This window comes from Ovis canadensis, chromosome 1 (genome assembly GCF_042477335.2).
Source record: "Ovis canadensis isolate MfBH-ARS-UI-01 breed Bighorn chromosome 1, ARS-UI_OviCan_v2, whole genome shotgun sequence".
NCBI lineage: Eukaryota > Metazoa > Chordata > Mammalia > Artiodactyla > Bovidae > Ovis > Ovis canadensis.
Window position 1 is genome coordinate 114,260,694 of NC_091245.1, and position 13,951 is coordinate 114,274,644.

At 37.0% G+C, this 13,951-nt stretch overlaps 1 protein-coding gene across 1 annotated transcript in view; it reads left to right on the forward strand.

Moving 5' to 3' along the window:
* ATF6 (activating transcription factor 6) overlaps positions 1 to 13,951 on the forward strand; it is a 246,416-nt gene that overhangs the window by 62,969 nt on the left and 169,496 nt on the right. The window contains exon 9 of the mRNA XM_069546978.2: positions 992 to 1,083. Within this exon, the coding sequence (XP_069403079.2) occupies positions 992 to 1,083 (92 nt within the window). The remainder of the gene's footprint in view (positions 1 to 991; positions 1,084 to 13,951) is intronic.

Sequence of the window (13,951 nt, forward strand, 5' to 3'; positions counted from 1 at the left end):
GGTTGAAGTATTTTTTTTCCTGATAAAGCAATTGGAAATTTTACATTTTAAATTAAATTTTATAAAATAATAATAGGAAAAGGCAGGCACAATAAGCCCAAAAACATTTGTAGTAAGGATAAAGTGTTGGAAAGAGGAGCTTTTGAATTGTACCTCCCAAGCTGTGTATAAAAATTGTCTCCTTTTCCTGGGTTTCTTCTCCCTTATTATCATAGCACCCTTTCTGTGTTGGTTTTTTTTTTTTTTTTTTTTGACTAAATGAATCACATCAGGTCTCCTAAGCAGTCCCACTAGGTCTTCCCTAAAATTTAAAAATTTAATGTGTTCTCAGTTCACCCAACCACTATACTATACTTTGTATTTTGTGGCTATGCATCCCAGTGAGGCTAATCATCTTAATTCTGTTCATGAAATCTGCTGCTTTCAGAATTTCCTACCGCAGTGCTTTCTTGAACCAAACAGATTCCTCTGCCTGGTGAATGGGACTTTTTTGTTTGACTGTGCAGGGCAGCACATGGGATCTTCATTCCCTGACCAGGGACCAAACCCATGCTCCCTGCAGTGGAAGCGTGGAGTCCTGACCACTGGACCGCCAGGGAATCCCCTGGAGACTGGCTTCTTACATTGCTCTTTCTATCTTGCCCTGAGCACATGGGAATGTTCCATTATGTTACTGAAAAGAGTGATTTAAGAGAGAGGCAAATTACTAAAATACAGTGCCTTGGGATTCTTTGAAGATTCATAAAAACATAAAATTGTTGAATTCTTCCTTTTGGGTGAAGAGGCCTCTGCAACAAGGGTTGCTGTGTCTCTTCTCTCTTACTCCTCTCCTTAGTCTTTTGAAAAGTACTCTTTCCTCATATTTGCATTTTGGTTTTCATTTAAGCATTCTCATAACTGGTAAACAGGACAGTTATTATTATCTTAGATGTTGCTTTTTGTGAAACTGGTGTGTAATTCAATTGTATTTAATAATGATCATTTTCTTTAGAACCAGAGGCTTAAAGTTCCTAGTCCGAAGCGAAGAGCTATCTGTGTGATGATAGTTTTGGCATTTGTAATACTGAACTATGGACCCATGAGGTAAGTGTATAGATATTTGTTTTGGATACTAATGCTAGAAATTTGAATTCTTATTATTTATTATTTTTACTGTAGTCATAAGCTAGGGAAAAATGGATTTGTTTTTTCCTCCTCAGAGGCAAGATAACAGAAGAAAGATTGGTTCCTCTTTCTTGTTCTTCATGTAGATCTGGCAGAAAGTAAAGTTCATGTTTTTTTTTTTTTAAATGAAAGAAGCCTTGAGTTATTAAACAGAGCACTGATAAAGCAGAATACTGAACTGAGAAAGATCATGGACCTTGAAATTAGACTGAGTTCAAATCCTAGCTTCCCCACTTAGTAACTTTGTTGTCTTATTCAAGTTACTTAATTTCTCTATGCCTCAATTACTTACCTTTAAACTGTAATTATAATATTTCCTCCCTCAATACTATGATACTTGAGTGTCAGTGATTATAAGGCACTTGAATGACTTCCTCCCTAACTAGAACAGTAATTCTGTTTCCTCTTCAGTAGGTTTGGAACAGGAATTAATATAAATATTTTAAGCATTCTAGCTGTTTTTGACACAGGTTTTCAGCTAAATCACAACTAAGAAATGCTGCAGTTATGTTGAAATCATAGAATACTAGAATTCAAAGGGATCTTAAAAATCATCTTTTTCAGATTCCCACTAACTGTGGTATACTCTACACATTAACAAAATCAGCATCCTAGATGTTGGGGAGTCAAAGAGTAGTTAGACAGGGGCCATGCCTTTAAAGATCTCGTGATCCAGCTGGGAGGAGAGACATGTGAAAGGATGACTGTAGCATAGTGTGAAAAAGGTCATACCTTCAGTATGAATGAAGTACCGAAAGAATATAAACGAGAATACGCGTTCCTGGAGGAGAATCTTCATGTCTTATTGATAGATGCTCAAAACACTTTCTTTTGTTGAACGCCAGAATGATGAGGGAAATCCCAGAGAGGAAGCTGAATCTTAAAGTATGATGATTGTTTGCCTGGTGGAAAGTACGGGAAAGGCATCCTGAGGTAGCAGCATGATAAAAGGCACAGTTACGAAATGGCTGACAAGTTCAGAAAAAAAGTGAAAAATCTGGTGCATTTTATGTATGTGGAAGTGTGTGTGAGGAAATACAGCTAGTGATATAAGGGAGGCCAGATAATGAAGGGCTTAGTATGCTGCTATATACAGTGCTACTATAAACCAGTCATTCCTGGGTTTTTAGGCAGAGGGTAACATAATCAGTTTCGTATCTCAGGAAGACGACTGAAATGACTCTGAGGGTGTGTTACTGAAAATGGTTTGGATGGAGGAGAAACTATTGACAGAGACAGCATGGGATTCTGTTGATGTATGTAAAGCAAGAGATGAGAGTCTAAACTTGGACTATGGGGATGGAAAGGATGACCTATCCCAGGGTACATCTCTGATGGGATTTGATGATTATTACAGTGTGGAATGTGAGGAAGAAAAGAGACAGTAAACATAATTCCAACATTTCTCTCTTGAGAGACCGAATGCTGATACTCTCATATGAAGTAGCCAACATATAAAGATGAATAGAAAATAATATTTTCATGATAGAAAATAATGGTTTTTATTGTTAGTATAAATTTGAGATAGTGGCTAGATATTGGGAAATCTGAGGTAATGATTAGATATTCAGTTCAGTTTAGTTCAGTTCAGTCGCTCAGTCGTGTCCAACTCTTTGTGACCCCATGAATTGCAGCACGCCAGGCCTCCCTGTCCATCACCATCTCCCGGAGTTCACTCAGACTCATGTGCATCGAGTCAGTGATGCCATCCAGCCATCTCATCCTCTGTTGGCCCCTTCTCCTCCTTCCCCCAATCCCTTCCTACCAATTATCTGATAGATAGACAGAGATGTTAGTAGTAGCTGAGATTATCCAAGGAGAAAAATAGACGAAGAAGAAGAAGAAGAATCTGAGTGACTCAGCATGAACAATAGATAGACCCAGGGAAAGACACTCAAAGTGAACAGAATTGGGGACAGAATGAGAAGAAAATGATTTTCTGAAGCCAAGGATGAAAAGAGTTTCAGGAGGGGCTTGAGCCATGGTATCACATGTTGAGGGCTTGGGAGAGGCTGAAAACTGAGATGAGAATACTGAATTTGGTGATTAGCAGGTCAGTGGTAATCTTGGAAAGCAGATTTATTAGGGATAGGAGTGAAATCTGTATTAAAATTAGTTGAGAACGGAAAGGAATTGTAAGTTGTTAATAATAATCTCTTTTATTTATGAAGATTTTAAACAGAGAAAATAGTATAATAGTTTGATCAGCATGTTTGATGTTGATCAAACATGTTTGATGGCCAAACCAGGTCATTCCCATTTTATTTCTATGTAGTTGTTTTTTAAAAATAAAGTCGATCTCATATTGGAGTTTTGTTGTTGTTTGATGTTAGCACAATTCCCCAGAGCATTTGAAATCTCTTCATGGAGTCCCAGAGACCTAGCTTTTTAATTAGTTAACTAAGACAACTCAGTGAAAAGTCAATTCCAAGTTGACTTGTTTTTGAAAGTTGACGCTATACTAGACAAGTTACATAAAATATGCTGAAGAGATACCTGATATAAGCATTTGAATTATTAAAAAAAATTTTTTACTGCTATTTTCATTATTTATTTTTGACATTTTACCTGTATCCTTTATATTAAAATTATTTTGTTTCTGTGTTTGAAAACTAGACTCCTTTTTCTTTTTTTAAAAAGTATTTATTTATTTCAGTGCATCAGGTCTTAGTTGCAGCATGCAGGATCTTTCATTGTGGTGCACGGGCTTTCTAGTTGTGGCATGTGGGCCCCCTAGTTGTGTCACAAGGGTTCCAGTGTGCATGTGTGGGCTCAGTAGTTGTTGTGGGCTTAGCTGTCCCATAGCATGTGGGATCTTAGCTCCCCAACCAGGGATCAAAGCCCTGTGCCCTGCACTGCAAGGCAGATTCTTAATCATCAAAGCATTAGGTAAGTTCCAAGGAGTGTGACTTCTTTATTCAAGAAGATCTATCTCTTGGTTAATATAGGAGACAAGAGATGTGCTAATCAAAACTTTGTCATCCTGATTTAGAAACTTGAATGTAATTAAATTCCTTGAAAAAAGTGAATTAGATTACTGTAGAGTGAATATAAAGTCATCAGTTAGTTCAGTCGCTCAGTCATGTTCTACTCTTTGTGACCCCAGACTGCAGCAAACCAGGCTTCCCTGTCTATCACCAACTCCCAGAGTTTGCTCAAACTCATGTCCATCAAGTCGGTGATGCCATCCAACCGTCTCATCCTCTGTCAGCCCCTTCTCCTCCCACCTTCAATCCTTCCTAGTATCAGGGTCTTTTCCAATAAGTCAGTTCTTCACATCAGGTTTCCAAAGGATTGGGGCTTCAGCTTCAGGATCAGTCCTTCCAATAAATATTACGACTGATTTCCTTTAGGATGGACTGGTTGGATCTCCTTGCAGTCCAAGAAGAGTCCTCTCCAACACCAAAGTTCAAAAGCATCAATTCTTTTGCACTCATCAACAGCTCTCAAAATGAAGCATTTTATACTGGGACCCTCAGTACCAGGTGGAGCTCCATGAATGTAGGTTGTGGTGAGCAGTGCCTACTCTTTGTTGTGGTGCATGGGCTTCTTACTTCAGTGGCTTTTTTTGTTGCATTGCACAGGCCTAGGTGCATGGGCTTCAGTAGTTGCAGCCCGCAGTCTCAGTCATTGTGGGACGCAGGCTTTAGTTGGTCCTTGGCTTGTGGAATCTTCCTGGACTAGGGATCGAATTCATGTCCTGTCCATTGGCAGGCGGATTCCTATCCACTATACTACCACGGAATCCCAGAGATACACATTTATGTGATTTCTTAAAAGCTATGTGCTTTTAGTTCTTCATTTGTTATCTAGGCTCTATGAGGTGTGGTTCTCATTATTTTTTCAGCATATATTTTTATATGTTTGCCAAGTGCTGAGCAAGGAACCAGGAATATAAACATGAATAAAAGCATGCCTAGTAAGAGAAGCACATATGTAAACAATTGTAATATAAAAAAACATTTTGTAGATATTGTGTAAAGATAGCATATTCTTGAAGGAACATCAATAACTCTGATGATGGTAGTCACAGCAACTTTTTGTAGTAGCATTTGATGAACAAATAAAGACAGTGGAATTTTGGTGCAGGAAGTGAGAATGGTGTTGGGTATGTCCTGTTGTGAAAGTCTGTATAAGTCAACAGAGATTTGAAAGATAAGACGGGAACAAAAAATTTTTAATGAATTACTGATCTTCACAGATGCTGAGGTGATGGGTGTATCAGAGGATTGGGCTCATTTCCATGAGCAAGTAGATTGACCCATTATGGATGGAGGGAATAGTGATCTCAATGTATCAATAAAGGTTTGTGTTTAAAAAATTAGATGGATAGTACAAGAACAGTAATTAAGAATGGGAGAAAGTTGAAAACTTGAAAATCCTGAGGAGCAACCCAAGGAAATCTGTGCCTGTCTTTATGTGAAGGCTTTAGGAACAGAAAGCAATGGCTTCTGTTCAGATTTTAAAAAACATGTTTAAAAGGCTTAGACTGAAGATAAAAAAACAGAGAAGAGCTAGAAGGAATGAAGAAATATCAAAATGTCTTAACAAGTTGGAATATCTCAGACACCAAGAAGGAGATAGGAAAGAAACTGGCTACAAAACTCATACAAAGCTGGAGTTATTTCTTGTGGAGAAAATTCGGCACAGTGAAATATCAAAGCTAGAGAGCAACAATGACTTGAAAGACTGAAATCTACCCCTGAAGCAAATGTTGGGTATGAAGATGTTCCATCATGTATATTATTCAGAAGTATTTCTTAATTGACCTCACTGTTTGCAGTCTTTTTCACTGCGAGACAGAGGATCTTCTCAGGCCTGGGAGTCTGCCAGAGGAACAGGAACTCCCTAGTTGAACCTTATTAGTACCACCTGGAAGATATTTATTGAACAACTTCCACATCCATGGCCTTGTGTGTGTGTATGTGTGTGTGTGTGTGTGTGTATATATATATATATATATATATATATATATAAAGCAAGCATTATTCTGCTTTAATTGGTATAGAAACTGCATAGGCTTTTGAATAACAGACCATGAGTTCTAACTCAGCTTTTCCTAGGTACCACAAAACTAAGTCCGGCCAGACGAATAGACATTTTAATCAGAGATTTCAAAAGCATTTTAGATTTAGGAACCTGAACTCTTTCAGAAGAGATCACATTACCATAATAGTGTTGTTAATGTTGTTTCAGATGTTCAATGTAGAATTGAACTTTTGTGCCTTACTGGTATGGGTCCAAGTGAGAAAATATATAACACACGTTTGCCAAATATAGGTATGCCTTAAGAATCATTTCCTGAAGGCACTTGGTGATGAAATGTAAATACATCTTACGTCTAAAGTAAGAGAGTTTTGTCAAAGTAATGTGTAAGCAAAACTGACTAGTTTGAAGAGTTTTGTGTACACCGAAAAAGAAAATAAACTAAATAGACTTAAAAGGGTTAATTTTTCTGACCTTATTGATATTGTGTAGATGGTAAAGAAGGCATCTAGTGATTTTTGGCACAGGATTCAAGGAACTGGCCTATTCTGGGTGGTCTATAAAAACAGTAACTCTAGGCAGCAGTGAATAGCCAAACAGGACAAATGTGAATTGGTAGGAAACCCTCTTCTCACTTTCTGCTCATCGAGGTTGATTCTATGATTATTAGTCATATTTGATAAAGAACCTGAAATTTAATCCAGATTTCTTTTTTAAAATTATCATTAAAAACTCTGCCTTTTCTACTAAATCCTAAAGCATTTTTTTCCCCTATCATTATTCAAAAAAACCTTAAGGACTTCTGTTTTTGGCAATATAGAGGGCTAGAGGTATAGAGAAACTTTGCATTTTAGTATACCAGAAAATGCTTGGTTAAAAAACAAATCAAAACTCTTATTTCATGGCTGAACTGAAGAAAAAGGAAGGATTTCTTAGAAGCCAGAAATACTGAGCTAACATGACTCCATGCTGGTAAGCTATCATTGGAAGTAGTATTTGTCCTGGAGTTATTTCCTATCCTTTTGGCCTAGCATCTGGGAACAGGAAAGAGAGCTCTGGACCCACGCAAAGTGAAAAGTTGCAACTGAAACCCTCCTACCCTCACCCAAATAAAGTCAGGACTTCCAAAGAATACCATTCTTGGTTGCTAAAAGAAAAAAAAGTAGATTACCATACCACAGAGGGGGAGTGTTGCAAAGTACCTTGACTTTGAGTAGAATTAAAAAAAATTTTTCTCTTTACTACAGGCCCTAACTCATGCAGGTTTGAGCCTGAGTTTATACTACTTGTGTGGTCTCCAAAAAACCAAGACAAAAATCTAGTTTAAGAGATTCTCTGTTGGTGCTACTACTAGTCTCTTGGCCAAAGCAAATGCCAGTCCTTCTCAAAGAAAGGCACTTTAAATAGACATCTGAAAAAATTGCCAGAGGTAGGATTTCAATTGAACATGAATCTGCATCCCCTCAACCTCCTCCAAATTATTAAACACATCAGGAGACAGGCTACCATGAGCAAGAGTTGGAGGAAATAAACTACAGAGTGAAACGCTGAAAGACTACAGATATTTGAATTAATAGATTCAAAATATAAGTATGTTAAAAGAGGGAGTTAAAGTAAGACGAAAGAACAAAAGACTATCAGAATTGATCAGGACATTTTGAAAAAAATCTAAAAATGTGATAATTAAAAAGTTTAAATTAGAAAAGTAATGCACATGTTAAAACAAAAAATTGGACACATTTGGAGAAAGAAATAGTAAATGGGAAGATGGAGCTGAAGAAACTATATAGAATGTAACATAAAAACATAGAGATGGAAAGCATGAGAGCTATTAAGAGGCATGGGGTTATACTACCTTAACTAAATAATCAAAGTAACCCATAATCAATAATCAGTCATGAGACATACTGACATCTTATACCTCCTGATATGATGCGCTGAAAGGGCACAATATCACTTTTGGGATAATCTTGCCAAAAATCCATAACCTGGATTTTATCATGAAGAAACATTAGATAAGGCCAGATTTGAAGGACATCCAAAATCTTTTGTATTCTTCAGAAGTGTCAGGGTATTAAGGAAGAAGGAAAATGGACTCAAAAGATTTTGAGACATAGAAATGAGTAGCCAGCAACAACAACAAAAACAATGTGAATGAAACTTTTTTTTTTAGTTCCAAAATATTTACTGAAAGCGTTCAAATCTTTTATGGATGAAGCTAAAACAAGCTGATGGTATAAAACATTAACAGTGTCTAAAACAAATCAAGACAGAAGTTTAGTATTAGCTCCCCCCACTTATTCTTGGGGGGTATGTTCCAAGACTCCTCATGGATGGTTAAAATCATGGATAATATGGAATACTATATATATATATATATATATATATATATATACACACACATATACACACACACACACACATATATATATACACACTATGTTGTTTCCATATGTACATACCCATGATAAAGTTTAATTTCTAGGCACAGTAAGAATAACAGCAGTAACTAATAATAAAATAGAACAGTTATAACAATATACTGTAAGAAAAATTGTGTAAGAAAAGCTGTTTCTCAAAATAGCTTATGGTACAAATTAGTACCTTTTCCATTTTATTTATTTTTTATTTTTTATTTTTTTTAATTTTTATTTTAACTTTATTTTACTTTACAATACTGAATTGGTTTTGCCATACATTGACATGAATCCACCACAGGTGTACATACGCTAAGCATTTATACACTGTGGCCATAACTTCTGCAGCTTGAGATGTGATGATGAAACTAGTACGGATTTCTTTTCCCTTCTTCGCAGTTTCATGGATAGATTTGTTCTTACGTAGGTCTTAGCAACCTCAGCATACAATTTTTTCCCTTTTCTTATTAAGTAGAGAACCTTACCTTTTCAAATGAAGGAAGCACTTTATGACTTCTCTTTGGCATATACAGATTGCCAGCGTCCCTGCTCCTGAACTTTGGTGCCATTACTAAGTAAAATGAGGGTTACTTGAACACAAGCACTGCACAATCGATACTGTGACAGTTGACCTGGTAACTGAGATGTCTGCAAAGTGACTTACCAGTGGGATACACTGAGCAAAGGGATAATTGACATCTTGAAAGGTGGGACTGAGCAGAACAGTTCAAGATTTCATCGTGCTACTCAACGCGCAATTTAAAACAATAATTGTTTATTTCTGGTATGTTTCATATAATATTCTAATTTTTTTAGGCTGCACTGAGTCTTTGTTGCTGGGCTCAGATTTTCTCTAGTTGCAAAAAGCAAGGGCTACTCTCTAGTTGCAGTGTGCTGGCTTCTTACTGGGGTGGCTTCTCTTGTAGAGGGGAGGCTCTTGGGCCTGCAGGCTTCAGTAGTTGCAGCCAGGGGCTCAGTAGTTGTGGCTCGCAGGCCCTAGAGGGAGCAGGCTTCAGTAGTTGGGGCTTCCTGGACTAGGGATCAAACCTATGTCCTCTGCGTTGGCTTATCCACTGTACCATCAGGGAAGTCTGTCATTTGATATCTTCAGACTGTGGTTAACCACAGGTAATTGAAACTCCAGAAAGCAATACCACAGATAAAGGGGGACTGCTGTAATTTCTGGATGATAATAACTGATAAATTGTGAGGGGTGTAACTGAACTTAACATACTCAAAGTTTGTATTGTTTGAGAAGTGGGTAAAGATAATGACTGTGTTTAGAATGTTAAGTTGATATTTTAAAGTTTTGAAGGGTAACCTCTAGCAAAATATAATTAGAGTATATCCTTGCTAAGTCTAGTGTATCGTGGAATGAGGTGGACAGATTCATTCCAAAAGATGGCATTAAGAGAGAAATAAACAGCTCAATTATGAAAGCACAAAATACTGTAGTAAAAATGAATCTAGAATATTTTCTGTAATCACAATGAGTGGAAATGTACTGAACTCTGCATTTAGAAGGCAAAGATAGTCAGACTGGATTGGGGAGAAAAGCAAAATTCGGCTTTCTGCTGTTTATAAGAGAAACACCTAAAAGCATAAACCTGCAAAAAAGTAGGTGGTCAGAGGATGAAAAAACAAATAGTAGTCAAAAGAAAGCCTACTATCAGACACATATACTTTAAGGAGAAAAGCAGTGTTAGACTTAGTCACTACATGTTGATTTAAAGGTTGTTTACCAGGAAGATATTATAATTCTAAATTAATATGTTCCCAGTAATATTCCTTGTAAACAATTACTGACAGACCTACAGGAGAAAATTGACCTTCTGCTGCCATAGTGTTCAGCATACTTCTCTCAATAATTGATCGACCACGTAGACAAGAAAATCTGCAAAGATACAGAAGATTTGATTATTGTCATTATTAAATTTGACCTGGTGGCCATATGTATATACAGCTGCATCTGTCAATACAGTTTTCCAACCATATGTGAAAGTGTTAAAAAATTAATCTGTACTAGGCTGTAAGGGAAATATTGGCAAATTTCAAAAATTAACATATGGAATATATTCACTGTCAGTGCAATTAAGCTGGAAATCAATAACAAAAATGATGAAACTAAGAACTTCTAAACCACTAAAAATTAAAAGGCACAGTTCTAAATAACCCATAGATCAAAGAAGAAGTCATAACCAAATTTGGTATTAAATTGGGTATTAAAATGCTGTTTATCAGACTTTGTAGGAAGCACTATGCTGTGTGGAAAAAACAAATTGCAGAAAAATATTTAAAATGTGATTATATCAAGTTCAAATCAGGAAAACTGTATATTATGTATGCATGTGTGTATATGGTATAGGTATAAAGTAAAGCAAGGGAATTGTTATTTTTAGATTTAAGAATTGGCATTGAACAAATTGAACTCACCCCTAGGCTAGGCTAAGTATTTTTTTAATTGAAGGATAATTGCTTTACAATGTTGTGTTGATTTCTGCTGTACAAGAACCTGAATCAGCCATAAGTGTACGTATTTCCCCTCCCTCTTGAACCTCCCGCCCCCACCCAGCCCACCCCTCTGGGTTGTCACAGAGCACCAGGTTGAGCTCGCTGCGTTGCACAGCAAGTTCTTGCTGGCTTTCCCTTTGAGGTATGGTAATATATGTTTCAGGGCTACTCTTTCAGTCGGTCCCACCCTCTCCTTCCTCTGCTGTGTCCCAGGTCTATTTTCCTTGTCTGTGTCTCTCTTCTGCCCTGTAAATACATTCATCAGTACCATTTTTCTAGATTCCATATATATATATATATGTGTGTGTGTGTGTGTTAATATGCGATACTTGCTTTTCTCTTTCTGACTGACTGCACTCTGTATAACAGGCTCTCAGCTCATCCACCTCAGTTCAGCTGACACTGATTCATTCTTTTTATGGCTGAGCAATATCCTGTTGTGTTTGTGTGCCACAGCCTCTTGATCTGCTCATCTGTCAGTGGACATCTAGGTTTCGTCCACGTCCTAGCTGCTGTCAGTAGTGCTGCAATGAACACTGGGGGCACGTGTGTCTTTTTGAATTACGGTTTTCTCAGGGTATGTGCCCAGTAGTGGGACTGCTGGGTCATATGGTGGTTTTATTTCTAGTTTTCTAAGGAATCTCCACATTGTTCTCCATAGTGGATGTATCAGTTTACATTCTCACCAACACTGCAAGGGGGTTCCTTTTTCTGTATATCCTCTCCAGCATTTATTGTTTGTAGGTTTTTGATAATGGCCATTCTGACCTGTGTGCGGTGATACCTCATTTTAGTTTTGATTTGCATTTCTCTGGTAATGAATGATGTTAAGCAGCTTTTCATGTGTTTATTGGCTGTCTGTATATCTTCTTTGAGGAAATGTTTGTTTAGGTCTTCTGCCCACTTTTTCACTGGGTTGGGCTTCGTATTTCTTTTTGGTGTTCCCGTATTGTCCCGTATGCATATAATAGAATGTGTCACATTTTTCTGCTTATTTGTTGGTCTGTCTGTTGTCACTGACTCCTTTCAGCTACGCTGCATGGCTCTCAGGATCTTAGTTCCCCAACCAGGAATTGAACCTGGGCTCCTGCAGTGGAAGCATCAAGTCCTGACCACTGGACTGCCAGGAAATTCCCTCCTTTTTTTTTTTTTTTTAAAGAAATATACGTATATTCTCAGCATCTGTATTGTGTGTAGTACATTGTAGACAGATGTTGCACTATTGTGGGGAAAGGTTTAACCATGGTGACAAAGTGGGAACGGCCTTCCAGGCAGAGGGAATATTCTGAATAAACGCTTGGAGAGGTGAAGGAAGATGGCTGTTACCTACAGTAAGCTGCAGTCAGGGATGGCTAGAGCTTACCTTGTTCTTATTTATTTATTTTTATTATTAAGAAAATTTTTTTACCTTGCTTTTAGATTGTGTTTGACATATTGTGGCTACTTGATAAATATTTGTTGGATGACAATTGAGGGACTAAGTGAGATGAATGGTGGAATGTGAATGAACATAGGTTGTATGGTAGGGAATGGTAAGCAATTAGGCTGAAAGGGTAGACTGTGTCCAGCTCACATAGGCATCGAGAGAACAGCATAAAACAGTGACTAATGCAAGGATATGTCATAGCAAGTACCAAGTAACGTGGTGTATGTTGTGAGTATTGTACAGAGAAGAGGGAAATAGATGGAGATAATTATTATAAAGAAAGACTTTTACAGAGGAGAGTAAAATTAAAAATTTTTAAGGAGAGAAGGAGAGATAGACATTCCAAGGGAAATGTATGACGCCTGACAGTAAGCAAAGTGTAATATAAAAGGTTCCACAGAAGTGGAAAAGAAGTTATCCCCTTCTTACAAAATACAAATGGCAAAGCAATTTTTTTTTAGCTAATTGATTTATTTTAATGGGAGGATACCTGCTTTGCATGGTGGTGGTTTTTGCAATACATTGACATGAATCAGCCACGGCTGCACATGTGCCCCCCACGCTGAGCCCCCAAATCCTGGGCCTCTTACGATTGACTCTGTTTTCTTTATTTTTTTTCTGATTGTACGTTTTCTAAGATACTTTCTTAGCTCTTTTCTTTATCTCATTACTACTACTTTCTGTACTATAAATGTAGTTTCATCTAATCATTTTTCATACAGTAAACCTTCTAACAGACATTGAAATTGGATAGGGTCTGGTATAAATGGTTATTATGTTTTAAATGTTATGAGGTTGAGGAAGAGATATTAATATTTTTTTTTGTTAGGGAGAGGACTTATCTTTAGGGTTCCCTCCTGTTGGGTCCCTACTTCCAAGGAGTAGTCAAAGATCATACCTGATGTTGTTCATACTGAAGACATAGTTTTTCATTGCTTCTCTATGCTGTGTTTCTATTTGACTTGTAAGTTTTATTGTTTTAAGTGTGAACTTCATGACAGTTTTGACATTAGGTAAGTTTAACTTGCTTCTCACCCCAAGGATTGGTGTAAATCTCAGAGTTATACAAATATTCATAAATATAGTGAGGTGGGGAAAATGGGCAGTGTTCATTTTGGACACTTGTAAAAATATTTCTTCATGGAGGGAAGTTGGATTAATTTAAGAAATGAGGGAGAAATAAGGAAAGAGGAAAGGAAAATAGATAAATTTTGATAGAAAGAAAAGAATTTCTAAAAGGTTCTATTAGCAACATAAAGTTTAACCAGCAACAAATTGTGCTAAAAATACTTCCTTCTTTGTAAAACAAAGTGATTAAGAGCTAGTTGGAAAATATCATTATTATCTTTATTATATTCTGAGTTTTGTTGACTCTTGAATAATGGTAGGGCAGCAGCTTTTATCATAGAAGTTTGTCTGATATTTTGCTAATTTTCCTTTTCTCCTT